General features: G+C 40.1%; 1 protein-coding gene across 1 annotated transcript in view; it reads left to right on the top strand.

Annotated features, from left to right (window-relative positions):
* The first annotated feature begins 701 nt into the window (after window positions 1-701).
* Window positions 702-27,954, top strand: part of LOC149820643 (phytochrome B-like) — a 61,093-nt gene continuing 33,840 nt past the window's right edge. The window contains exons 1-3 of the mRNA XM_089982116.1: window positions 702-3,009; window positions 3,406-4,213; window positions 5,944-6,237. Of these exons, the coding sequence (XP_089838242.1) occupies window positions 942-3,009; window positions 3,406-4,213; window positions 5,944-6,237 (3,170 nt within the window). The 5' untranslated portion in view covers window positions 702-941. The remainder of the gene's footprint in view (window positions 3,010-3,405; window positions 4,214-5,943; window positions 6,238-27,954) is intronic.

Below are 27,954 nucleotides of genomic sequence, written 5' to 3'. Positions count from 1 at the left end.
TTTAAGGGTAACTAAGTTGTCGACAAATTAACGATATAAGCTACGTATAGTCGATATGCGATATCAGTGATAAACGATAAGTTGCGTATATATTAACCTGTGACCATGTGCTAAACACATTTACACGGTTAAAATCTACCGTTTTTTTATTGTATCCATACAAACAAGAGTGTTAACCACCGGATGTCGGGCAGGGATGACAGTGACCAAGAGAAAATGGGGCCTGCCCTGGTCGATAAAATGGGTCTGGTATGAAATTTCATAAACCTTACCCGACTTTATATATTAATTGAACCCTTTTGAGTCAGGCCGAAATTCTAATCTAACCTTATTATTTATAACCTAACCCTGTCCTTCTAGGGTTTGGTAAAGGTCAGGTCCAAGTCAAACCAGACCCATTGGCACCCCTAACTGTATGATATCACAAGACACAATCACCTATATTTTCGCTACAGTAATATGAAGATAACGAGGTGATAAATATTTTAATTTATCGAGAGTTTTCCTTTGTCGCGAAAATCCCGATAATCTAAAATTGCTGAATATGGGATTTACACATTGGACACGTACAAGATACCAAAAAACAATACCAAGCGTGTCCGGTCATTTGTCTAAAGGATTCAGGGCATTATGGTAATTAGTGCTTTATCTCCATAGATTCGTCGCCGTCTTCATCTTCGCAGTAGCTGTACTCGCGGCCTACGCCTACCCACACACAAACACAGAAGCTGCGCTCTTCCTTTACCAGACTCAGCTGTTCATTTCCTCAAAACCCTCCTGCTGTAAGGGACAACAGGAAGAAAAAAGACAGAAGAGCAAGCGAAAAAGAGGATGCAAAGCCCAATTCAGACCCACGGAGATTCTCAAGGGATAGAATTGCAGGGAAAGATCGAAGGAGAAGAGAAATAGACGAGAGGAAGGAGGTTTAGGGGCGAGGAGGAATGGCGTCTGGAAGCAAGGGCGGCGGCGACCACCCGGAGCCGTCGGCGGCGGCGGCGAGCAAGGCGATCGCTCAGTACAACCTGGACGCACGGCTGCACGCGGTGTTCGAGCAGTCGGGCGAGTCCGGGAGGTCGTTCGACTACTCGCAGTCGATGCGGTCGACGGTGGATTCGGTCCCCGAGCAGCAGATCGTCGCCTACCTCTCCAAGATCCAGCGCGGTGGCAAGGTCCAGCTCTTCGGCTGCATGCTCGCCATCGACGAGTCCAGCTTCCGCGTCATCGCCTTCAGCGTGAACGCCGTCGAGATGCTCGACCTCACCCCGCAGTCCGTCCCCACCGCAGCCGCCGCCTCCAGCGACGGCCTCCTGGCCATCGGCACCGACGTCCGCACGCTCTTCACCCCGTCCAGCGCCCTCCTGCTGGAGAAGGCCGCCAGCGCCCGGGAGATCACGCTGCTGAACCCGGTATGGGTCCACAGCCGGAGCTCCGGTAAGCCCTTCTACGCCATCCTCCACCGGATTGACGTCGGGATCGTCATCGACCTTGAGCCCGCCCGCTCCGTCGACCCCGCGCTCTCGATCGCCGGAGCCGTCCAGAGCCAGAAGCTGGCCGTCCGCGCCATCTCCCGACTCCAGTCCCTCCCCGGCGGCGACATTGGCCTGCTCTGCGGCACCGTCGCCGAGATCGTCCGCGAGCTCACCGGCTACGACCGCGTCATGGTGTACAAGTTCCACGAGGACGAGCACGGGGAGGTCGTCGCCGAGAGCCGGAGGGACGACTTCGAGCCTTACCTCGGCCTGCACTACCCGGCCACCGACATCCCCCAGGCGTCCCGCTTCCTGTTCAAGCAGAACAGGGTGAGGATGATCCATGACTGCAATGCCGCACCCGTCCCGGTGGTCCAGGACCCCGCTCTGGTTCAGCCCCTCTGCCTCGTCGGCTCCACTCTGAGGGCTCCCCACGGCTGCCACGCCCAGTACATGGCCAACATGGGCTCGATCGCGTCGCTGGCCATGGCGGTCATCATCAGCAGCGGCAATGAGGACGACGTCGGCCACGGCAACGGCAGCGGTTCCCGGCAATCGGTGACGAAGCTCTGGGGGTTGGTTGTGTGTCATCATTCTTCGCCGAGGTCGATTCCGTTCCCGCTGCGCTACGCCTGCGAGTTCCTGATGCAGGCGTTCGGCCTCCAGCTGAACATGGAGCTCCACCTCGGCGCCCAATTGATGGAGAAGAGGATCCTCAGAACGCAGACGCTCCTCTGCGACATGCTCCTCCGCGACTCCCCGACGGGGATCGTCACGCAGTCGCCGAGCATCATGGATCTGGTGAAGTGCGACGGCGCAGCCCTCTACTTCCAGGGCAATTGCTGGCTGCTCGGCGTGACGCCGACGGAGGCGCAGATCAGGGATATCGCCGAGTGGTTGCTCACTTGCCATGGCGACTCGACCGGCCTCAGCACGGACAGCCTCGCGGAGGCCGGGTTCCCAGGCGCCGCCTCGCTCGGCGACGCGGTCTGCGGGATGGCGGCCGCGAACATCTTTTCGAGGGACTTCTTGTTCTGGTTCAGGTCGCACACGGAGAAGGAGATCAAGTGGGGAGGCGCGAAGCACGATCCCGAGGACAAGGACGATGGGCAGAGGATGCACCCGCGATCTTCGTTCAAGGCCTTCTTGGAGGTGGTGAAGAGCAAGAGCTTGCCGTGGGAGAACGCGGAGATGGACGCGATTCATTCGCTGCAGCTCATCCTGCGAGACTCGTTCCGCGACGCTGCTGCTGCTGCAGCGGAAGAGGGCGGCTCGGGGATGATGATCGATAGGCAGCCGATGCTTCACGGAATGGACGAGCTCAGCTCCGTCGCCAGGGAGATGGTTAGGTTGATAGAGACTGCCACCGCACCGATTTTCGCGGTGGATGCGTCGGGCCTCATCAATGGCTGGAATGCCAAAGTAGCAGAATTGACGGGGTTGACGGTGGAGGAAGCCATGGGGAAATCCTTAGTTCATGATCTTGTTTACAGCGAATCAGCTGAGGTTGTCGACGAGCTTCTTTCTCGAGCTTTAAGAGGTAGGTTTGCCATTTCTGTTTTATGGTTGGTTGGTTCAGTTCAATTACTTGGAGATTGTTAGAATGAGAGATACTGTTTGATAATGGGCTTTTAAAATCGGATCATAGAATATATGTACATATGCCCTCTTCTTAAGGCACTGTTGAATATTTTGAATTTAGTTTAGTAGATCAGTTGATCTCATGATTATTGTTTCTACTGGTGCTTCTCTTGCTCTTGTTATTTTGACCGGATTCTTTACTTCTTGTGAGTACTAAAATACTAATCTACATAACAAAGTGGCTTTTTCCTGTTAAATTGGCGAATTGGGATGCATCTTTTTCAGCCAGTGTTAAAAAAAACTGTGAAATGTTTTTGTTTGGAAGGGGTCATTCATTAGTTGCAGGTATGTTCAGGTGAAGAAGATAAGAATGTGGAGATAAAGCTTAAGACTTTTGGCTCACAGCAGCAGAAAAAGGCTATATTTGTTGTAGTAAATGCATGCTCAAGTAAGGATTGCACAGACAGCATCGTTGGTGTGTGCTTCGTCGCTCAGGACATCACTGGTCAGAAGGTTGTGATGGATAAGTTCGTCCATATACAGGGCGACTACAAGGCTATTGTGCACAATCCAAATCCTTTGATCCCGCCAATATTTGCCTGCGACTTGAATGCTTGCTGCTCAGAGTGGAACACTGCGATGGAAGTGCTGACAGGTTGGGGAAAAGAAGATGTCATTAGAAAACTACTTGTTGGGGAGGTTTTTGGCAGTTTCTGCCGTCTAAAGGGCCCAGACGCATTAACTAAATTTATGATCATCCTGCATGGAGCGATTGGTGGTCAAGATGCCGACAAGTTACCTTTTGCATTTTTTGACAAGAGTGGGAAATATGTGCAAGCACTTTTGACAGCAAACAGAAGAGTTAGTATGGATGGCCAGATAATTGGGGCATTTTGCTTTTTACAGATTGCAAGCCCCGAGTTGCAGGAAGCACTTGAAGTCCAGAGGCAGCAAGAGAAGAAATGTGTGGCAAGAATGAAAGAACTGGCTTATATCTATCAAGAAGTGAAAAATCCATTGAGTGGAATATGCTTTACCAATGCTCTGCTGGAGAATACCAACTTAACCGAGGATCAGAAACAGTTTGTTGAGACAAGTGCATCATGTGAAAGGCAGATGATGAATATTTTAAGGGATGTCGAGTTGGAAAAGGTAGAAGATGGGTAAGTTACTCCTTGTTCTTGTTTTCTGACTTTTCTTGGATGAAATTGTATTACAGAATGCTTTGCAAGCATGAAGATGCTGTTTGGAGTTTGGAGTTTGGACATTAGTAAATGCTAAAAATGAAGTTTTCTGCTAATGCTTAGTTCATTTCTAGTATGATCAGGAACTGTTATTGTTATCTCTCCTGTCCTGTTTCACGGCTTGAACTTCCCAAGCAACTGAACGAGTTTAATTTCCGTAAAATTCTCATACCATGTTCTTTCTACATGCTTCCTTGTCTTTCTTTAACTCAAAATTGGAGTGTACACTGATCTCATGACTTGGCAAGGTGAGGCAGTGCTTTGGAGAATGGTTCACACATTGGATTGTGTCCAGTGAGCAAACATGCTTTAATTCTTGGGCATGTCTATATATTGGTCTGTAGAAGGAAATTCACATGATTCTTTGATGAGATGTACATGCCAAACATGGTGCAACATTTCCACATGGGCTGCAAATGAATACATCCTTCAAATTGGCTGCTGGCCTTCTCCATTTTATACGCATTTGAAAGTGCATAATTGTCTAACCCTGTAAATATCTCCATTATAGTCTCACTTTGCTTTCTATTCCGTTGTAATTGTCCTATTGATTAAGTGATGCTTCACTCTCTATTTATATAACATAGCGATCCATTTTTACTCCTGCACCTTATCTCCTTGGATTCTAGATGTATCAGAAAACTTCATGACTTGGCAATATCCCCGTATCTACAACTGTATCCATGTGAGATAGCTTCCTATGTGTTTTTTAGCCAAATGGGGAATAGGTGAATAGCCCTTTTGTGGGACTGCCATCCAGTATGTTATGTCCTTAATATTAATCTAATTTCTGAGTCTCCGACTTTCTATGTTCTTAATTCAATATGTGATTTGTGTTTGGTTCAGTGGCAATGGCCCTTCTTGTACTTCAGTGACCGACTTCATGGGCCTATATGAAAAATGGAGAAGGACAAGTGCTTATCTTTATTTCCTAGATGTACGTATTCATGCATTGACAATGAGTGTAATCACAGGCATTACAGGTGTGTTTGACTGCTTGTCCAAGCTTGGACAGAACATGCTGTCCATCACAGACAGGACAGTATTCTTGTCCAGGACACACTGTTCCACAGGACATATTTATTTATTTTTTAATACCACCCCCACCCGCCAACATCGTTCCGGGGGGGGGCAGTTCGGAATGGAAAGTCGATCCTGCCCTACAAGCACACTTGCATCTGTTGTACCTTTCTTGATTAGGTGTTACTTTTTTAGAATAATTGGTTCTTTTTGAACCTCAATGGAAAGCTATTAGTGATAGCAAGTCTTCCGTATTAAGGGGAATTCATGATGCTCTGTTAGTGAATGCTTCTTTTACCAAATGGGTTCCAAATTATTTTTTTTCTTACGCTTAAAAGGTCTTGTGATGCGTCATTACTGGTTTTGCTTTTTTATATATTCATCCTGTGAACATTTTTGTGTCATTGCTTTGAGGAGTGTACTTGTATTTATGGAAACTTTTAGAACCTAAATTACTTGTACTAAGATTTTTCTATGCAGATGCCATGATATGGTTTATGGTATGCCCCATCCTCAAAAGTTGTTTCCATGTGTTAGCATGTTTTCAGCCTGCTTTTTTCTGTTTATACATTTAACATTTCCATCTTGACTTATCATAACAGTTGCTCTTTCCTTTTTGTTTGTGTCAGTTCTCTGGATCTTGATGTTGCTGAATTCCTGCTAGGGAGTGTTGTAAATGCTGTTGTTAGCCAGGTTATGATTCTGCTAAGGGAAAGAGGTTTGCAGTTGATCCGTGACATCCCTGAGGAGATCAAGTCAATGGCTTTATATGGTGATCAACTAAGGTTTCAGCAAGTTCTGGCTGACTTTTTACTAAGTATAGTGCAGTATACACCAACTCAAGAGCGTTGGGTTGAACTTCAGATTAGGCCAAGTTTAAAGAAAATGTCTGATGGGGTGGGGCTCGCACATCTAGAATTCAGGTTTATAGCCTTGTCCTTTTCATTCAAGTATAGGTACAATTTGGTTGCTTTGCTGATACCATTGAATTGTATATTGCTATGGACCTCTGCAACTGTTCTGATAGTTTTTCCTATGTCCAGATTCCAAATTATCAGAAAAACTGGGCCTTCAAATTAGCCTTACACAGGAATCATATTGTTAACATCTAGGAATATTTATGGAACTGGAGTGGATGCTGATTCTTGTTTTGTTTTCATTTTCACATTCAGTATTTTACTTTTGGTAGCTTAGCTATTTGTACCATATCTTTAACCTGTATTTTTTTTTGTTCTTTTATGTTTTGATAATGAGAATTTGAAGAAGTATATGATAGCAAAGAAGGAAGCTAAAAAAGTAGTTCGGAACGCGAGGGATAAGGTATATAAGGAGGTTTATGACAAGTTGGATACCAAAGAGGGCGAGAATGATATTTATAGGCTTGCAAAGATGAGAGATAGGAAATCGACGGATCTGGGTATGGTTAGATGTATCAAAGATGAAACGCAAAAGGTTTTAGTCAAAGATGAGGAGATTAAGGAGAGATGGAAAGATTATTTTGATAAGCTATTTAATGAAAGTCATGCTCAAGATCTTGGAGACTTGTCCATTCCTTTTCATGAGATGAATCGTGACTTCATGCACAAGATTCAAAAGAAAAAAATTACAGAGGCTTTGAAGAAAATGAAATCAAGAAGGGCAGTTGGCCCAGATGGTATACCTATTGAGGCTTGAAAATGCTTGGGAGAGAAAGGTTTAGAATGGTTGACAAATCTTTTTAACAAGATTTGGCGGACAAATAAGATGCCTAATGAGTGGAGGAAGAGTACTTTAGTGCCTCTATATAAGAATAAGGGTGATATACAAGATTGCACAAACTATCATGGTATAAAACTCATGAGTCATACTATGAAACTTTGGGAGAGGGTGATTGAGTCTAGGTTGAGGAAGATTGTCATGATATCGGAGAATCAATTTGGTTTTATGCCTGGAAGATCAACTATGGAAGCTATACATTTTCTTAGACAACTTATTGAGAGAAATAGAGAGAGGAACAAAGATTTGCATATGGTTTTTATTGATTTGGAGAAGGCATACAATAGAGTACCTAGAGACGTTCTCTGGTGGACAATGATGAAGAAAGTTGTTTCTCTCAAGTACATTAGTATAATTAAGGATATGTATGAAGGAGTAGTAACCAATGTCCGTACTTGTGGAGGGGTGACAACCAATTTTCCTATAACGGTTGGGTTACATCAAGGATCTGTTTTAAGCCCTTTCCTATTTGCTATAGTGATGGATGAGCTTACGAGATCAATTCAAGAAAATGTGCCGTGGTGCATGTTGTTTGCTGATGATATTGTTTTGATTGATGAGTCTAGAGTTGGGGTTAATGCTAAGTTAGAATTATGGAGACAGACATTGGAAGCAAGAGGTTTTAAGTTGAGTAAGAGTAAGACAGAATACATGGAATGTCGGTTTAGTAAGCAACGAAGTAGTGATGGGAGTGTAGTGAAGCTTGGTGAGCAAGAAATACCGGTGGATGATTGTTTCAAATATTTGGGATCTATCATTCAAAAGTATGGAGAAATTGATGGAGATGTAAATCATAGGATAAAGGTTGGGTGGATGAAATGGAAAAGTGCAACTGGAGTATTGTGCGATCGTAGAATGCCATTGCGGTTGAAGGGAAAGTTTTATAGGACGACTATTAGGCCCGCTTTACTATATGGTACGGAATGTTGGGCTGCCAAGAGACATCATATTCAAAAAATGAGTGTAGCTGAGATGCGTATGCTGAGATGGATGTGTGGAAATACAATAAAAGATAAGATTCAGAACGAGGAGATACGTAAGAAGGTAGGCGTTGCACCCATTGAAAATAAGATGAGAGAGAATAGTTTACGGTGGTTTGGACATATTCAGCGAAGGCCTAATGATGCTCCAGTTAGAAGGATGGAGAAATGTGAAAATATATTAGTTAAAAGAGGTCGGGGTAGACCTAGGAAGACATGGATGGAGGTGATAGGAAAGGATATGAATGCTTTGAACCTCACCGAGGACATGGCATTGGATAGAAATGAATGGAGGAGAAAGATTCATGTGGAAGACCCAGAATGATTTTCTTTTTTGGTTCATATCGCCGACCCCAATTGTTTTGGGATGAAGGCATAGTTGTTGTTGTTGTATGTTTTGGTATTGGGGCTTGTCATTTGACTTAGGACTCTGAAATGCATGGTACTATATCATCATTGTAGCCCTTTATGCATAAATGGAAATATGCGAAGATTATAAAATACTTCCTTTTGGTGAAATGTTTTGCATTAAGAACTTGTTTCTAAGACATTCATCCTAACCATGGCTTTGCTTTTTTTGATCTTTGAAATGCCAATGTAATTTCAGTTGCTAAAACTTTCTTTGAATCGGCATTGCTTATCCCCTCCTTTTTTAGTGCATGTTAACTGTTAAGATGACATGTTCATGGTTTAATTAAGGATTGCAATCTTAAGATATTCTGTATGCAATCATTTGGTATGTAGTTGACCTTTTCTAGTGTAAACTGTTAAGATTCATGGTTTAATTAAGGATTACAATCCTAAGATATTCTGTAGGCAATCATTTGGTATGTGGTTGACTAAGGGGTAAAGGGTCGTTAACCTAGCTACTGTGGTAGACTGCAGTTAATAAGGGGGATCATCAGTCTGGCCTAGGTCTAATGAGGCTACAGCTTCCAAGCCATGGTGGCGACCTACCCCAGCTGCGACTTAATAGACTGGTTGGGTTTTGCTGGTTTTGGTTGGACTTGGTCCTATGCGTGGCCTGTTTCATGTGAGTAGTCTTGACTAGGCCTGTCTAAAATCACAGTTGTGTCATTTTTCCTTTTCTATTACCTGATGAAATGCCCGATAGAAGAAGAGAAACACGAAGCAAGAGGGGGATGGGCAGGAAAAGAAGATGCCAACTTGTTGATGCTTGTCATTACCATCAACATTTTGTTACCTTGCTGGTTATCAGTAGTCAATTGACTACTATTGTCATAGCAACTTCAAAAGCAAATAAAAAATTGGAACTTGAGAACTGGAAACTTAGATACATTAAAATTGAATTTTTAATAAAGGTAAGGTTAATGGGTTGTTGAGTCAGTCTAGTTGCTGCACGGGCTCACTGATGAATACATTGAGTCCAAAAATTCAATTGAAATGCAGTCTTGTGTGAACTAAGTTGACTTCGCCCAGCACTCAATGCTATTATGGCAATCTTCTTAAGATGACAATCAAATTTGTGGTAATCTTCTAATGGTTTATTGACCTTTTCTCCCTCAAGATTTCTTCTGAAAGGTTCTTATAATGTGATAGTGGAGAGGAAGGTCAATTGGTATCTATGTTACTTGGACACTGATATGGGTGTCGGTGTCGGACACGGTAAATTTAAAAAAAAACTACACTTGGACACAGCTATATATATATATATATATATATATATATATATATATATAGAGAGAGAGAGAGAGAGAGAGAGAGAGAGAGAGAGAGAGTATTGCTCCGGTGCTCCAGGAACCCCTACTCCCACATACTTGAAATCATAGTTGTGGGTTGCATCTTCTCAATCAGACCTTATGGATGTACTCAACAGAGATTTGGGTCATATTTCATGGACATAAAAATAAGATTTCTTAATTCATACATTGTGAGCCATTGATTTTTAAAGGTCTTAAAAGACCTATACGTATGCTATAATCACATGATCCGAAGCTTGTTTTCTATTGAATAATGCTTATAGATCATATCTATAAGGTCTGATCAACAAAAAAAGTTAAAGAAATTTGAAAATCTAAAGCTTGTATTAGGTGGGAGTATGTACTCTGGGAGCACCCTATCATAATATATATATATATATATATATACATAATACAAAAAAAGTGTGTTAAATCAGATAAAAAAATATATATCCATTTTTATTTGATTTTGATCATTGATGATTTACATGAACATGAATATGTCCTAAGTAGGACACTTCGTGCCCAAGACATCTAAACGTATATTAAATTATTTCCTTTGTATCCAAAACATGTAAGAGTGTCTTATTTGGATACTTCATATGTAACCTATGGTACCTGACACTCCATTTTGCCCTCGGTACCCCTGTCACTCGCATGCTGCTGTGTGGACATGCCATTTTACCCTCCATACATCCGAGTTTGTATTCAATTTATATTCTATAATTATATTTGCAGTTTATAACTTTATATTTTCAGTATATAATATATATTTTAGATATAGCATATATATTTAGATTATATTCAGTTTATTTTGAATTTATTTTATATTTATATGATATATATATATATATATATATATATATATATATATATATATATATATATATATATATATATATACCACTCCCCCTACCCATATTTTTTGGAATTGCCGTGTCGTACCCTCCGTACATGTAACCACACCCGCACCTGCACCCAACGGAGACAGTATCTAAGACACTAGAAACTCTATCTCCAAGACACAAATAGTGTCTTAAGCTGAACACTTCGTGTCAGTTGCACCTAAAAGTGTCTAAAACTCGATATTTTGTCGAATGTATTGGACACTTCATGCCTTGAATTGGACACTCTGTATCTAAGTTTCAAACATTATGTTATAAATTTGACACTTTGTGTCCAAGTGGCAGGCATCACATGTTATGAACTGGACACTTCATGTCTCCATGTCAGACACACCATACCCGTGTCAATTTTTTGGACACTTGCACTTTTAAAAAACTGCATGGACATGGCATGGGCCCGTGTTTGTGTCCATGTTCAGCTATGTCCAACACCAACACCTTGAGTGCCTAGAAGTGTCCATGTAACATAGATGGGTATGCTGGTTCTCGACCACAGTGTTACACATGGAAGTGTAAAAGTATCTTCAACAAGATACTTTAGTTGATAACGCAATAACCTTGAGAACAAATGTGTGAACATACACACCCAAGAACACTTGTGCATAACAAGCACTACACACCGAATCACAAATGTGCAAAAGCACTCATAAGTTTCATAAACAACTAAAGAGGTTGGGCTATAATCCCAAATCCCTTCCCAAAATACAAGAGGAGCTGCCCATATATATAGGGCTGGGAGGAGGCCTTGGGAGGGGCTCCACATAGTCGTTGGAGCCCCTCCAACGGTCACAAATGTGACCGTTGGAGGGGTCCAACGACTAGTGGGTTGGGCCCCTCCCAATGCAAGTACAATGCATTAAATGCAAAAAGAAAAAGAAATAAAGAAAAAAGAAAAAGAAAAAGAAAATAAATACAAAAACATATTCTCGAAAAAGAATATGTGTAAAATTCCTAAACTACCCTTACTAGGAATATATATATTTTATATATATAATTGGTAAATACATATACATATATTATATATATGTATATGTATTACCTTATATATATAAAATATATATGTGAAATTACAAGTTAGATTACATAATTTAACACCCCCCCTCAAACTTAGGGCAAGATGACCGAAAGTTTGCCAAGAAGGAAGTTGAACCGCGGAGCGCACAAGGCTTTAGTAAAGAAATCTGCCAACTGATATTCGGACGTGACATAAGGGAGATCAATAACTCCTCGGAGATATGCTTCACGAACATAGTGATAGTCCATTTCGATGTGTTTAGTTTGCTCATGAAAGGTGTGATTCTTTGCAATGTAGATTGCACTCTTGTTGTCGCAACATAGCTTGGTGGGTCCTTCAATTTTGATCCCCATGTCTTCTAGCAGTTGGTGAATCCAAACAATCTCCATGGTAGTAGTTGTCATGGCACGATATTCAGCTTCAGTTGAGGAGAGCGACACCTTTTGTTGCTTCTTGCATCTCCACGAAATTAGTGAGTTTCTTAAGAACACACAAAAACCAGTGGTGGAGTGACGGTTATTTGGGTCACCTCCCCAATCCGAGTCAGTATAAGCAATCAATTTTAAGTCAGAAGAAGATGACAGAAAAACTTCCTTATTTAGAGTACCCTTTATGTATCTTACGACTCGTAAGATGGCACTCATGTGAACAGATGTAGGCGCATGCTGAAACTGACTTGCAGTATGAACTGCATGGGATATATCTGGTCTGGTAATACTCAAATACATCAGAGATCCTATAAGCTGTCTGTAGGGTGTAGGATTCAAAAGGGGAACCCCATCATCAATTTTCATCTTTGCTCCTACTACCGCAGGAGTTTCACAAAGCTTCTCATCTGTAATACCTGACCTGTCAATGATCTTAGAAGCAAACTTAGTTTGAGATAAGAAATATCCTATGAGAGAGTATGCTACTTCAATTCCCAAAAAATAAGTTAGAAAACCCAAGTCAGATATTTCAAATTTATCTTTTAAGATAGATTTTATACTCTTAACCCCGTTAGAATCACTCCCAGTGATGAGCATGTCATCAACATACAAAAGTAAAATTACAATCCCTGCATTGGATTTTCTAACAAATAGAGAGTGTCAGTAAAGCAAGAGGAAAAACCATTTTCAATCATAACAGAGTTAAACCTATTATACCAAGCCTTGGGAGCTTGTTTTAGGCCATAGAGTGCTTTCTGAAGACGAAGCACCTTTCCCTTAGGAGTCTCTATTCCAGGAGGAGCATCCATGTAAACTTCTTCACTTAAGTCGCCATTTAAGAAGGCATTTTTCACATCCATTTGATAGATGTTCCATTTATTGATAGAGGCAACGGTTATAAGACATCGAACAGTGACCATACGGGCTACATGAGCAAAAGTTTCTTCATAGTCAATACCATATTCTTGACTATATCCTTTTGCAACCAAGCGAGCTTTATACCTTTCAAGGGATCCATCACTTTTAGTTTTTACTTTGAAGACCCATCTGCACCCTATTGTTTTCTTGCCTTTAGGAGGATTTTGAAATTCCCAGGTTTTGGCTTTTCTTAGAGCCTCAAGTTCATTGTCCATGGCATTAATCCATTCAGGGCACTTACGTGCTTCTTCAAAATTTCTAGGTTCTATATAAGAGTGGATGGCACTAAGGTAGACTCTATATCTTGGTGAAAAAGAGTCATAGGAAATGAACCTAGAAGGAGGCCTTCTACTTCTCTCAGTTCTACGAAGAATCTCTTCATTCTGAGAGGCACTGGGACTGGCATCATTATATCTGTCAAAAGCACTCCTAAAGTTGTTTTGATCTCTATGAGAGTAGGTGATAGGGTCTCTAGGTAATTCAATAGATTGATGTGACGAAGGAGGCAAGGAGATGTTTTCCTCGGTTTCAAATTCATTTGGGTTACTTTGATCTGACTCATTATCACTAGTATCATCGTCCTTATTTAGTAAATCAAATAAAAAGGAATAATCCATATTTTCATTATGGGGGTCACCACGTTCAAATCCACTAATATTTTCCAAAAAACTCACGTTTCTGGAAACATACAATTTGTCACTTTTGATATCATAACAACGAAACCCTTTTTGGGTTTCAGAATAGCCAAGAAAGGCACATGGAATGGCTTTAGGAGAAAGTTTGTCATTCTTATCAGTGAGAACAAAACATTTACACCCAAAGACCCTTAACCTGCTATAATCAGGTTCCTTATCATACAATTTTTCAAAGGGGGAAATTTTGTTTAAATTTTTTGATGGGAGACGGTTAATGAGATAGACAGAAGTAAGGGCTGCCTCAGCCCAAAGATTTTTTGGAATGTTTTGAGAAATGAGCAAAGTCCTAGTTGTTTCAATAATGTGCCTGTGCTTTCGTTCGGCTAACCCATTTTGTTGAGGGGTTTTTGGACAAGATTTTTGGTGAAGAATACCAAAATTTTCAAGATAACTCTTAAATTCATTTGAGAGGTATTCTCCTCTAGAGTCAGACCTAAAGATTTTTAAATTTCCATTGAATTGATTTGAAATCATCGTGTGAAAACTTTTAAAGGTTGAAAAAACTTCATGTTTATGTTTAAGGAAATAGATCCAACAAAACCTAGTATAGTCATCCACAAAGATCACATAATATGAAAATCCTCCTTTTGACATTACCGGAGCCGGTCCCCATACATCGGAATGGACAATTTTAAATGGTTTTGTCGTAAACATGGATCTTTGAGGAAAAGGCAAACATTTCATTTTCCCAAGAATGCATTCATTACACAAAAAGTCACTTTTAAAAAGATGTTTAACAAAGGGCAAATAGGAGATTTTAACAATATTGGGATGACCCAATCTCTTATGCCATACATGAATATCTTTGTTTTGGACGACGTTGCAAAATTGACTCTTGGGAACTTGAAGAAAATCTATGTAGTAGAGGTCTTCTCTTCTAGAGCCTTCCCCAATCAATCTCCCGGACTGGCGATCCTGTATCCAACATTTATTAGAAGAAAATTTTATATCGCAACCATGGTCCGAGAGTTGGGAAACGGAAAGAAGATTTAGGTTAAGGTTTGGGATAAAACGAATTTTTGGAACAAAGAAGTCTTGTTTTTCAAAATTACCTATTCCTTTAATCTCAAGAGATGTTCCGTCCGCGGTTGATACAAAGGATGGAAAGGAATTTTTAGAAAAATTCGAAAGAGAGCAATAGCTAGGGGTCATGTGAAAGGATGCTCCGGAATCTAAAAGCCAAGATGACTTACCGGGGGAAGAGGATGACATAGCGGCTCCGGAAGTACCTCCCTTGAGAAGAGGTTGTAGGGCTTCTACGATTTGTTGAAGTGAAAAGGACTCACTTGATGAAGAAGGTCGTTCTTCAACTTGAGATGCCATAGCCGTTGCAATCAATTTCTTCCATTTAGGACACAAAGGTTTGATATGTCCGGGTTCTTTACAATGATAGCAAGTCACTTTGCTATAGTCTCTTTTGCCATACCGATCATTTCCTCCTTGCCCTTGATTCTTGAAATGAGGAGGTCTATAGGTCCTCATATTATTTCCCGGTCTTGACACGGCATTAGCCATTTCACCATCTTCTTGAGTAGAGGAAGCAACAAGAATGCTAGGATTATTTTTGCCAATCCCCATACGGGTTTCTTCACCACTTAGCTTGGTGATAACATCTTCAAGTGAGGGGGATGTGAAGGTGGAGAGAAGAGAGGACCAAACTTGTTCAAATTCGGGTCTAAGGCCATTTAAAAAATTGAAGAACCGGTCTTCTTCAAGTTGTTTGTGCCTTAATTCGATTGCCTCACCACTCCATTTAGGTTCAAGGATTGCGAGCTCGTCCTAAATAGAGGATAATTCGGAAAAGTACTCCCGAATGGTCATGTCATTTTGTTGGAGAGTCAAAGCCCTCTTTTGGAGAAAGTACTTGTAGGATAGATCTCTTGAGGTGTACATTTTCTCAAGATATACCCAAGCTTCGGAAGCCCTTTTAAATTTGATGATATTGGCGTTTATCTTGGTCTCAACGGATGAAAAAATCTAAGATAAGATCTTGAAGTTCTTCATTTCCCAATCATCATGTTTCTTAGAATACTCTTCAAGGGCCTTTTGTCTTTCATCCCCTTCAAGGATCTTGATATCCCCTCCTTCAATAATGGTAATTTTGGGTTCCGGTTCTGGTATGGATCCATGAACGTAACCTCAAAGCCCCTTTCCTTTAATATGGGCTTCCATATTACCGCCCCAAACATGATGGTTTGAGCCATTAAGCTTAAACCCAAGAGAAAAATGGGAGTCTTTTTCGCCCATTAGAGAGGAAAGAATGCAATGGATAGTACGTACCTTAATTACTTTTTGCGTCTTTCTTGACAAGAGAGGCTCTTAAAATATTGCTCGAAGAAGGTGATCCTCTTTGATTTTAAAAAACTTGAAGGCACGCTTTTCGAGGAATGCACGGGAAGGCGAATCGCAATTCTTCTTCTTCAACGAGGCTTTGATACCATGTAAAAGTATCTTCAACAAGATACTTTAGTTGATAACGCAATAACCTTGAGAACAAATGTGTGAACATACACACCCAAGAACACTTGCACAACAAGCACTACACACCGAATCACAAATGTGCAAAAGCACTCATAAGTTTCATAAACAACTAAAGAGGTTGGGCTATAATCCCAAATCCCTTCCCAAAATACAAGAGGAGCTGCCCATATATATAGGGCTGGGAGGAGGCCTTGGGAGGGGCTCCACATAGTCGTTGGAGCCCCTCCAACGGTCACAAATGTGACCGTTGGAGGGGTCCAACGACTAGTGGGTTGGGCCCCTCCCAATGCAAGTACAATGCATTAAATGCAAAAAGAAAAAGAAATAAAGAAAAAAGAAAAAGAAAAAGAAAATAAATACAAAAACATATTCTCGAAAAAGAATATGTGTAAAATTCCTAAACTACCCTTACTAGGAATATATATATTTTATATATATAATTGGTAAATACATATACATATATTATATATATGTATATGTATTACCTTATATATATAAAATATATATGTGAAATTACAAGTTGGATTGCATAATTTAACAGGAAGAAGGGAAAGAAAGTGAGGAGAAGAAAATGGGGTGTTGGGGGGTGTGAGAGAGGAAAAGAATTGAGAAAGAGAGTAATAGGAGATTAGGTATGTGTTGATAATTTTTTTAAGAAAGATTGGACTTACCCAGATATTTTGCTAAATCTAGAAAACCTTTAAAAAGATATGGGGATGCCGTTTTGCAAGCTCTGACCACCCTTTGACCAAAGGAAAGGTAAAGATGGGGCAAGTTCTCAATTTCCAAAGTTAAATCGCACCAACACAGATTTAGATATGCAAAATAAAACCAGACATATATGAGTATATGATGAATGAACCCAATAAAGTAAAAGAAGATAAATACAGAGATCAGAAAATACATTTTTCGGACTCGAGGATCTGTTTGCTCCTCTAAGGATTCCCTTTGATTTGAGCAACACCTTCACATGGATTTGATTGTTCTCCTTCAGCAGCAGGGAGGCTCAGGTGAGTGCAAGTTGGGCTTGGGTAGGCTCTTTTTCCTCAAGATTGACACTCAGGTATATGATTTTCAAATCCTATTTTTTGGTCCCCCTTGACTCTAGGGGTCAGCTGTTATTTATAGAAATCCTGGACGAGATATGGACCCAGGGTTTTCTGGATTTTAATCCAACCCAAATGGATCCAGGCTTATCCTCAATGGGGATAAGACTGATCTTGGAAGATTCTCACATGAGGTTGAGTCCAATTGGGGCACACCTCTCAAGTGAGGTCTATCCGCTCGCCAAATGAGACACATGTCCAATGGGACTGGACGACAAAGCTAGTTTGCCATCCCAGGCAGGACCACAAACCAGGTTTGTCATTCGGTATGGGTTCGCAAACCAGGTTTGTTGTCTGGTATGGGTTTACAGACCAGGTTTGTCGTCTGGTATTGGACCGCAAACTGGGTTTGTCGTCTAGTATGGGACCTTAAACTGCGTTTCTTGTCTCGCATGAAATAGGGGCCTTTTGGTTCCTTTTTGAAAGGATTTTCTTACCCAAGCACGAGAGCTTATCATCCTTAAGGATTTTGTGAAAATTTTGGGTGTATATAGATGCCCCTCTTTGGCATTTAATCAAATGCGATTCGATTTATGGCAAAGAAGTAGACACCTGTGAGGGGCGGCTATTTTTGGCACCACTAGGTTGTTGAGACCGTTTTGTGGTCTCTCAGTGTCGAGATGAATTGGGCTATCAATACCTTTTGTGGTCTCACAAAGCGAGGCTGGGCCAGTGTCGAGAGGTGAACCAGGCTTTTGAAACTATTTTGTGATCTCGCCATACGTGGTTGGGCTGGTTTCTGGACGATTAGATTGTCGAGACTGTTTGGTGCTCTCGCTGAGCAAGGTCAGTGCCAACATCAGGGATAACTAGGTTGTTGTAAACACCTCAAATTTTCCAAATCCACTATGAACATTTTCTCCACATATGCCAAACCCCTGCAGGGCAATATCGAGTCTCACCCCTAGGATTATCCCAGTCTAGAGATCAATCTACCCTCACTTCGTCAATAAAATTACCTGTTGAGATTAAGAGGTTTTAAGTTTTAAGTTTATTTGATAGTGTTGAGAATAGGTGGTTTTAAGTTAAGTCTTTTTATATTAGAGGCTATTTGAAATTATGTTTTCATAATGGGCTTAGATGTAATTATTCTTTTTAGCCTTTCTCTATTTAACATAGAGAGAAGCCCTAATAATAGAGTTAACGTGTTTTATCTGTGCAACCGTCTCTCCCTCTCTCTCTCTCTCTTCTCTCTTTCTCTCTCTCTACGTAGGGTTTGGTGCTTCTTTCTACATGGTATCATAGCCATCGATCGTGGGAGCGTGATTGATCGTGATCAAACTATCGTGGGAGCGTGATCGAAAAGCTTTTGTTAATAAGGTCAGCTGGTTAGTTCTCTGTGTAAGATCTGATGACAGATCTGGAGATCTGTCATTAGATCTAAGGAAGCAGGATGCGTGACCCCCTGCAGTTCTGGTAGCTCCTCTTTTTTTTGTGATTCCCTGTTGTCGAGTTTTCATCCCTGCCGTGATTTCCTGCCCTAATTTCCTGCTGTGATGCTGTGATTCCCTGCCGTGATTCCTTGCTGAGTTTTATCTCTGCCGTGATGCCGTGATTTCCTGCACTGTTTTGTTGCCGAGTTCTTGTATTGTCGTGGTTTCTGTGATTATATGGCTGGGAGTAGCTCTCGTGAAGTTCTATTTTTCTGCGTGCTCAAGTTATCATTGGTTGTGAATCTGGATGGTGAGTTCATCTCAGATTCTATTTAGTGAGCAGCTGTCGTGATTTCTAGTTTCTGCATGCCCATATTATTGTTGGTCGTGAATCTGAGTGCTGAGTTCGTCTTAAATTCTATTAGGTTCTTCGAATTCAGAAGATGAATATCAGCAACCTTGATTCCTTGCTGTGTCGTGATCTTTTTGGCTGGAATGTGTGTGTTGTGAAAGCAACATGTTAATATAATTTTTTTTTGTGGGAGCAGCAGGCGTGATCCCCTGCAGTGTAGGAAAATATTTTGTTTATGGGAATTTTTTCGTCGAGGGATTCTGTGTTGAGTACTGCTACTGGTTGTCGTAGTGGCTGATGCGTGATGGTAACACACACTATTCCCTGTGTCGCTTGAAGCCTGTCCAGATTTTATCTCTGGTGTGGAAAACTGTGTAGTCGTGGAAAACTGACGTGTGATAGTCTGAAAACCAGACACATCTTTATCGTGTTGGATGTGTGATCTTGATTGGTGATTTGCAACCTATAGCCATCCGTGGTTGAGGTGGAAGGTTTTGGTCAAGTTTCTTTAAAACTATTTTTGAAGTTTGGATCTGAATAGTCGAAGGTCGTGTTTCTCTGATTTCATTGGTGAAGTCAAAACTTGATATAGTCGGGTTCGTAGTTGATTGTGGGTGTGCGCGTGTGGTTGCTCCTGCATTTTGTGAATCAAGCCAATTAGTTTATATTATGGCTCAAGTGGTTAAATCAGATGCAGATTCCTCCAATGATTATGTAACTCTTAGCAGGACTGAATATGACGAGCTCCGTGCTTTACGATCATCTACTTCGAAGTCTTCTGTTGCAGAGGTTGTGTGTTCGGCAGGTGATGGCCTATCTGGTCAAGGTGATAGGTGGATCATTGATTCTGGAGTCTCTGGTCACTTGTGTGGAAATTCGAGTAATTTTTTGAGTTTAAAACATGTGACTGGTCAAAAAGGGGTACGTCTTGCTGATGGTAGCTCTTCCCCAATTGTAGGGCAGGGAAACATGTCTATTACCCCTACTCTTCAATTGTCGCATGGTCTTCATGCTCCTTCGTTTCCACAAAATTTATTATCCGTCAGTCGAATGACAAAAGATTTGAATTGTAGAGTGGTTTTTGATCCTATGGGGTGCACCTTTCAGGACTTGCTGACGGGGAGAAGGATTGGTGGCGGCTATGAGGAAGGTGGTCTGTATTACCTACACCAACCAGAAGTTTCGACCTATTCTGCTGTTACATCATCCTCAAGTCCTCTATTGTGGCATCATCGTTTGAGTCACCTTCCAGTGACAAAACTTCGTCGTGTCATTCCTCATATACCTCCCTCAGTTTCTTTTCAGTGTGAAACATGTCAATTGGGAAAACATTGTCGAAGCTTTTCCCCTCTAGTCAGAGTCCGTCAAGTCAAGGATTGTTTGATCTTCTTCATGTCGATGTGTGGGGTCCGAGTAGGATTCCGAATAGGTCTCGGTGTCATTATTATCTAGTTATTGTTGATGACTTCTCAAGGTTATCGTGGGTGTTCCTGTTAAAAGATCGGTCTCAAGGTCCTGTCATTCTTAAATCTTTAATTGTAGAGATAAAAACTCAATTTGATGTATGTGTTAAAATTGTTCGCACTGATAATGCTCTTGAGTTCAAATCCAAAGACTTACTTCAATTCTATTCTGTTAATGGGATTCAACCTCAATTTACATGCCCCCATACCTCCCAGCAAAATGGGGTGGCTGAGAGGAAACATAGACAAATCCTTAATGTTGCTCGGTGCCTTATGATCAATCCAATATACCTGCTTCATACTGGGGCGATGCGGTTTTGACAACCGGTTTTCTTATAAATCGCATGCCGTCAAGCTCTGTAGAAGATCGGATCCCTATTCAAATTCTCCATCCCTCTCTTCCCTATCCCCCTAAAGTTTTTGGATGTGTGTGTTTTGTGCATAAGCTGGCTCTGGATCAAGATAAACTTGTTGCGCAGTCTATTAAATGTGTGTTCCTTGGGTATCCTAAGAATCAAAAAGGATATCGTTGCTACGACCCTATATCTGTATGTTAGTGCGGACGTTACCTTCTTTGAGTCTATTCCTTATTTTTCAAGTACTACTCCCAGACTACAGGAGAGCCTTGGTGATATCCTTCCTCTGCCGATTCCTCCCTTTTCGTTAGAGTCGCTTCCTCCTCAGTCCTTGGTTCCAGCATCGGGTGTGTCTCGCTTCCGAAACCCTCCCTTAGTATACACTCACAGGGTACCTCCTACCTCCATGCCGCCATCACCTCCTTCTCCTCAGGTAAGTATTTCTAAGCAAACTGTTGTCCCTGCATCTGATGCTGATCTTCCCATTGCTCTGCGCAAGGGAAAGAGACAATGCACTCTTTATCCCATCTCGCAATTTGTATCAGAAACTAATCTTGGGGCATCTATGAAGAATTTTATTTTGCTCTGTCTGCCTCTTCTGTTCCGCTTCATCACAGTCAAGCTCTAGTCGACTCCAACTGGATGCATGCTATGCGTGATGAGATGGATGCCCTATGGTCTCGAGGCACTTGGGACTTGGTTGATCCTCCCACAGATGCAGATATTGTAGGCTGCAAATGGGTATATAGCATTAAATATAACTCGGATGGGTCGATTGAACGGTACAAAGCCCGGTTGGTTGCAAAAGGCTACACTCAGACTTATGGTGTTGACTTTTTTGAAACTTTCTCCCCAGTTGCTCGTCTTGGCATTATTCCTCTCGTTCTTTCTGTTGCTGTGCACCATGGATGACCCATGTTTCAGTTGGATGTCAAGAATGCCTTTTTGTATGGGGATTTGCATGAAACTGTCTACATGCAACAACCCCCAGGCTTCGAGGTTCAGGGGGAGTGTCAGAAGGTGTGCAAATTGAAGAAGGCTATTTATGGCCTCAAGCATAGTCCGCGGGCATGGTTTCACAAATTATTTGAGGTAATGTCGAGCTTTGGATTTGTCAGGTCAGCTTCAGATCACTCCTTGTTTATCAAGAAAACCAGTACTGGAATTGTTGTTATGGTGGTATATGTCGATGACATCATATTAACAGGGAGCAGTGCCCAAGATATTTCTGCAACAAAAGATCATCTTCAGAAGCACTTTGTTACTAAAGATCTTGGTCACCTTCGATATTTTCTGGGTATAGAGGTTGCAAGAAACAGAGAGGGCTTAGTGTTGTCTCAAAGAAAGTATGTGTTGGACTTATTAAAAGATACTGGAATACTAGGAGCTAAGCCAACTAATATTCCAATGGATCCCAAAACTCACATGTTCGATAAGAAGTCTGACTATGTGGATAGTTCCAGCTTTAGATCCTTGGTGGGTAAGTTGATATATGTGACTGTTACTAGACCTGACATTTCATTAGCCGTGAGTAAAATCAGTCAGTTCATGGACAAACCTATAAAAGTTCACTGGGATGCAACTATGATGGTTCTTCGGTATTTAAAGTCATCTCTTGGTAAAGAGGTCTGTTGTTTAAACGAAATCCATCTCTGGACGTTGTTGCTTACACTGACGCAGATTATGCAGGATCTGTTGAAGATAGGAAGTCAACATCTGGATTTTGTGTGTTTGTGGGAGGAAATCTTGTTACCTGGAGGAGTAAGAAATAAACCGTTGTAGCCAGGTCGAGTGCTGAATCTGAATAATGAGTAATGGCCCAGACTGCAGCTGAGATTATGTGGGTAAAATCAGTCTTGACCGAGCTTCAGGAGAAAGTATCCCTACCTATGTTGATGATGTGTGACAATAGGGCTGCTACATATATTGCCAACAACCCAGTGTTTCATGAAAGGACTAAACATATTGAAGTTGACTGTCACTATGTTCGTGACTTGGTTCAAGCTGGGTATATCTGCACCGATCATGTATCTTCCGAAGATCAAGTAGCGGATGTTTTTACCAAAGCCCTGGCGAGACCAAATTTCTCAAAATGTTGTGACAAGCTGAGCATGATTGATATCTATGCTCCAGCTTGAGGGGGAGTGTTGAGATTAAGATGTTTTAAGTTTTAAGTTTATTTGATAGTGTTGAGAATAGGTGGTTTTAAGTTAAGTCTTTTTATATTAGAGGCTATTTGAAATTATGTTTTCATAATGGGCTTAGATGTAATTATTCTTTTTAGCCTCTCTCTATTTAACATAGAGAGAAGCCCTAATAATAGAGTTAACGTGTTTTATCTGTGCAACAGTCTCTCCCTCTCTCTCTCTCTTTTCTCTCTCTCTCTTCTCTCTTTCTCTCTATCTCTCTCTCTACCTAGGGTTCAGTGCTTCTTTCTACATTACCATTTTACCACTGAGTCACCCTTAGCATTTCGTTCGCCAGACTTAGCTGAGCTCATTATAAGTTCAGAAAAATTAGAATGTCAGTCATTTTTAGCCTCTCTGAGCTCACGATGAGCTGTGCCAGTTCATTCGAGCTAAATTCAGTCAATTTCAGGTGAAATAAGCTCATTTTAGCTCAAATATTAGCCAAATTGTCCTCGAGTCAGCCAAATCCAATAGATCTTATCCCCAGGAGTCTAACATGAGTGCACCAAGAGTTTGAATGGTCCAGTTCCAGTTCAAAGTCACTTTTTACACACTTGGACCTTCGTTTTAACTCATTTGAGCTCAAATCAGTCCAAATTGAGCTAGCCCCAGCTGGTTGAGCTAGTGTTTTAACTCCGAATTTAGTTCACTTGAGTATAACTGGCTTCAAATTCAGTTCATTACAATCCAGCCTAGTTCAAATTAGTTCAGATCAGTCTAGTACCGTGTTTCTGCCCCTTAGGGCGAAGACCAAAAAAATAAAAATTATCTAGGACACTGTTTCTAATAATTTTTGAACTAGGACAAATCCCAAATTCAGACTCGGATCAATTCTTTCATCTAATATCTTATCAATATCCGAGATTCGATCCATTTCAATTCGGATATTAGATCCAATGATGGATTTGGTGTCCAATTTCTGCCCGGACTTGGATTTTTCATCTGATTCATTCAGAAATCTATATCCAAAGTTCAATTCATTCTTTGAACCTGGAATATCTCATCAGATATCTAGGATCCAATTAAGCCATTTCAGATCCATTTCAGTCTGGATCCACCTTCTGATCTGTTCAGAAGTTCAATTCAATCAATTTCCGAATTCTGATTCATCTAACATCTGAGATTCAATATTCACTTCTTGGATTTTGATCTAGATCCAAGATTCAATTCCATTCTCTGAACTGGATCCAAGATCCAAATCAAAATCCCAATTTTATTATGAATTTGGGGCTTTTTCCATTTTTAATTCTTCAGAAATCTATATTCAGGGTTTGATTCCCATTTTTAAACCAATTTCCTTCAAACCGAGATCCATATTCAATCTTTTTCAAAACTTTGGATCCAGATCCTTTTCAAAATTCAATTTTATCCTAAATTTCAAAATCAATCTTTTTAAAATCCATCATTTTGCGAAAATCCTTTGAAAAATATCCTGGATCCATTTTAAATTTCAGTTTGGATTTCAAATTGTCAGAGCGGATCCAGATCCAATTTCAAAACCCAATTTTTATTCAAAATCAATTTAGCGATTTCAAATTTAGAATCAAAATCTGATTTTTATCCCCAAATTCAAAGATAATCTTTGAATTTCAAAAAAATTTTTGAAAAAAATACCCTGGATCCAGTTCAAAATTCAGTTTGGATTTCAAAATGTCAAAATGGATCCAGATCCAATTTTAAAATCCAATTTTTATTCAAAATCAATTTGGGGATTTTAAATTTAAAATCAAAATCCAATTTTTATCCCCAATTTCAAAACAATCTTTGAAATTTCAGAAACCAAAATCAATATTTTTTACAAAATTTCTCAAAATTCAATTTGGATTCGGTTTTTACCCTATTTTGAAATTCATAAATCAAGATTGGATTTTGAAATCTAATTATTTCTAAAATCCTCTTTTCATTTTCTATTTTTTATTTCCCTTTTATCTTAATTTCAAAGACCAAAAATCAAAAAGCATTTTCAAAAGAGGGGCGCCATTTGGCATTTTAAATCAAAATTGTTTTTCAAGGTGCTTTTAAAAACCTCTTTACTTTTAAAATCACACATGGGCATATGCCATGTGTCAAATTTTCAAAAGAAGGTCTACTTTGCCCATTTACAAAACTTGAAAAAGACCCACATGGGCACCCATGTGCAAGAGGGGTGCCATGTGTCAAAGACTCTTTGAAATGACATTTATGCCCATTTGAGAAAAAAGGAAATGTCCACATGGGCTTGGCACCTCCTTTTTGAGATTTTTTAGTCCCATATCTATTATTTTGCAAAAGCCATCCCCATTTCTCAATTATAAATAGACCCCTTGGGGGTCTTTCTTCTCAACAAGTTGGAGTTTGAGAAATTGAGAAAATAAAAAAATTCTCTTTTTCTATTCCCTTCTCTCTCTTTTTTATTTTAACTTGGAGTTGATGAGTTTTCCAAAGAAGAAAACTCTCCTCCTTTGCATTTGTGGCTTAAACTTAGAGTTGGTGGCTTAAGCTTAGAGTTGGTGGCTGAAGCAAGGAAGAAGAAGCCCAAGGTAGGCGCTCTCTCTCCCTTTCATTTGTTTTTTTTTCTTTTCTTTCTATTTTTTTAAATTTCTCAAAAATCGCCTCTCCTTTTTCCCTTCTTTCTTGCATTTTCTTTCAATTTGGTGTAATAGCAATGCATATCTAGTTTAATTCCATGTAAATTTCCATTTTTTGTGTTTTGATCCATTCAAATTGCTATTTATATTGAGTATTTTCATTTTAGCCATTTAGAATTAGGATTTGATCTTCAATAGATCAAATTCTACATTCTATGGGCAAAATCAATTTCAATTTATGCCTCAATACTTTTGATTTCATTTATGCTTTTATGTCATTTTCATTATCATCAATGATCTAGAATGATAGATTTCACGTTTTGATCATTTGATCAATTCAATTTTGAGATTCTATTCCATTCATTTATGTTGAGATGATATTTTCAATTCTGGTCCATTTTTGCCTTCATCATTTCGCATATAATTGGGTCTTATTTTGATCTGATTTTTTTTCCACATCTTTATTAGTATGTTTTCAGGATCCACACCAAAAATCAGATCAATCTGAGTTGGTTTGATTCCTCAAAAAAATTGGAATTCGGACCCTGCTGTTTAGCCTCGCCCGGATTTTTCCTGAAATTAGACCAACTTGTTGGAGTGATTTCTCCCTAACCAGAGATGATCTTTCAAATCTGAAAAAAAGGAAATCTTCAACATTGAGTCTAGTTTTTTCATGTGAATTTGCATCAATTTCTATGGTGTTTTCATATCTGTTTTTGGCAAAAAATCGCAACCCTGTTATATTGTGTCACTTTGGGGTTTGGTTTTTAACCCATTTTGTTAGTCATATCTGAAAAAGTATCTCAAACAAGATACTAAGATCAAGACCTTAATATTCTTGATAACAAACTCGGCACACATGCACGATAAGAACACTTGTGCACAAAAGCACAACTCACAAAATCTCACAAATGCACAACGGCATAAAAAATATTGGAATCACTTTATTGAGCACTTGGGCTTTGACTCAAAGCCATAAGAAATACAAGGGTGAGAAGCTCCTATTTATAAGCAAACAAAGGAGCCACATAGGGGGCTCCCAAGTGAGTCGTTGGGAGCCCCCAACGGTCACGTATGTGACCGTTGGAGGCTCCCCAACGACTCTTTGGGGAGCCTCCCTTTGTGGCATAAATTACAAAAAAGAAAAAAGGAAAAATAAAAAAAACTAAAAAGGAAAAAAATTACAAGCATATTCCAAAATGGAATATGCGTAAAACAGGAATTTATAGAAATACCCTTTTCGGGTGAACAAGAAAATATATAAATATATTTATATATATATAGATAGAGATACATATACATGTCTACATAGTACATATGTATATGCATCTCTCTGTGTCTCTCTCTATATATATACATATGAGATTACAAATATTGATACATATTTTAATACCCTCCCTGAAACTTAGGGTATGATGACCGAAAGTTTGCCAAGGAGAAGTTGAATCGTAGTGCACATAAAGCTTTGGTGAAGAAATCTGCCAACTGATATTCTGAAGTAACATAAGGTAGATCAATGATTTCTTTTAGATAGGCTTCACGAACATAATGGCAGTCCATTTCAATGTGCTTAGTCCGCTCGTGGAAAGTATGATTTTTGGCAATATAAATTGCACTCTTGTTATCACAGCATAGCTTAGTGGGCCCTTCAATAGTGATCCTCATGTCCTCAAGTAGCTGATGGATACATACAATTTTCATGGTAGTAGTTGTCATGGCACGATATTCAGCTTCAGTCGAAGAGAGAGAAACTTTTTGTTGCTTCTTACATCTCCACGATATTAGTGAATCACCTAAGAACACACAAAAATCAGTGGCGGAGTGACGGTTATTTGGGTTACCTCCCCAATCAGAGTCAGTATAAGCAATTAATTTTAAATCAGAAGAAGATGACAACAAAACTCCCTTATTTAAAGTACCCTTTAGGTATCTTACAACTCGTAAGACGACACTCATGTGAACAAAAGTTGGTGCATGCTGAAACTGACTTGCCGTATGAACTGCATGTGAGATATCTGGTCTGGTAATACTCAGGCACATCAACGATCCTACAAGCTGCCTGTAGGGAGTAGGATCAGAGAGAAGAACACCATCATCAATTTTCATTTTAGCTTCTACTATAGCAGGAGTTTCATCAGTAATACCTGTCCTATCAGTAATCTCAGACGCAAGCTTAGTTTGAGATAAAAAATACCCTCTATGAGAGTAAGCTACTTCAATACCCAAAAAATAAGTTAGAAAGCCCAAATCAAACATTTCAAACTTATCCTTTAAAATTGATTTTATCCTTTAAAATTGATTTTATCCTTTAAAATTGATTATATTTTTTTTTCTTAATTTTTCTTAAAAACACTATG

Source organism: Nuphar pumila, chromosome 12 (assembly GCF_984573655.1).
Source record: "Nuphar pumila chromosome 12, dmNupPumi1.hap1.1, whole genome shotgun sequence".
Taxonomy (NCBI): domain Eukaryota; kingdom Viridiplantae; phylum Streptophyta; class Magnoliopsida; order Nymphaeales; family Nymphaeaceae; genus Nuphar; species Nuphar pumila.
Note: the sequence above shows the minus strand (reverse complement) of the source record. Positions and strands in the feature narration are given on the sequence as shown.